This window comes from Phaethon lepturus, unplaced genomic scaffold (assembly GCF_000687285.1).
Source record: "Phaethon lepturus isolate BGI_N335 unplaced genomic scaffold, ASM68728v1 scaffold42275, whole genome shotgun sequence".
In the NCBI taxonomy this organism is placed as follows: domain Eukaryota; kingdom Metazoa; phylum Chordata; class Aves; order Phaethontiformes; family Phaethontidae; genus Phaethon; species Phaethon lepturus.
In genome coordinates, this window is record NW_010540597.1 from 354 (window position 1) to 1,113 (window position 760).

The 760-nt window shown below is 55.1% G+C and overlaps 1 protein-coding gene across 1 annotated transcript in view; it reads left to right on the forward strand.

Annotated features, from left to right (window-relative positions):
- Positions 1-423, forward strand: part of CHST2 (carbohydrate (N-acetylglucosamine-6-O) sulfotransferase 2) — a 776-nt gene extending 353 nt beyond the window's left edge. The window contains 2 exon segments of the mRNA XM_010287482.1: positions 4-247; positions 250-423. Coding sequence (XP_010285784.1) covers positions 4-247; positions 250-423 — 418 coding nt within the window.
- The last annotated feature ends 337 nt before the right edge of the window (positions 424-760 follow it).

Here is a 760-nt window from a genome sequence, read left to right on the forward strand (position 1 = left end):
GGGTGCCATGGAGGTTATCTGCAGCAGCATGGCCAAGACCCTGCAGACTGCCTTGCACCCCCCTGACTGGTTGCAGGGCAATTACATGGCCGTGCGCTATGAGGACCTGGTGGTCGAGCCCATCAAGACCCTGCGGCAGGTGTATGGCTTTGTCAACCTGTCAGTCAGCCCAGAGATGGAGAAGTTTGCCCTTAACATGACCAGCGGCCCCGGCTACTCCTCCAAGCCCTTTGTGGTATCGGCCAAGAAATGCACCCCACGCAGGCGCTGAGCGCCTGGAGGACTGCGCTCAGCTACCAGCAGATCAAGCAGGTCGAGGAGTACTGCCACCAGCCCATGGCCCTGCTGGGCTACGAGAGGGTCGGCAGCCCCGAAGAGGTGAAGGACCTCAGCAGAACGTTGCTCAGGAAGCCGCGGCTGTGACGGGGCAGCGGGCAGCCACCGACCGCCCTTGGGGGCAACTGAGGCCCTGGGGGAGAGGAGCCCCTCCAGCTGGCTTGAGTGAGGGGAGGGAGCCGGGAAAAGCGACCTGGTTTCTGATTTCCTCCAAAGACTACTGAAGGGTAACATACAGTAATGTGATGATTTCTTTCTTTCTTGTTTTTTACCCCCCTCCTTCCATTGGATTAGATGCGATTAAAAAAAAAAAGAAAAAAATAAAGTGGAACTGATAATATGTGTAACGCCCCTTTCCCCTTCTCTAAAATGCCAGGCAGTGATTCTGTACCAAAATATTGTTTATGGAGTTCTTGTGGTTTTG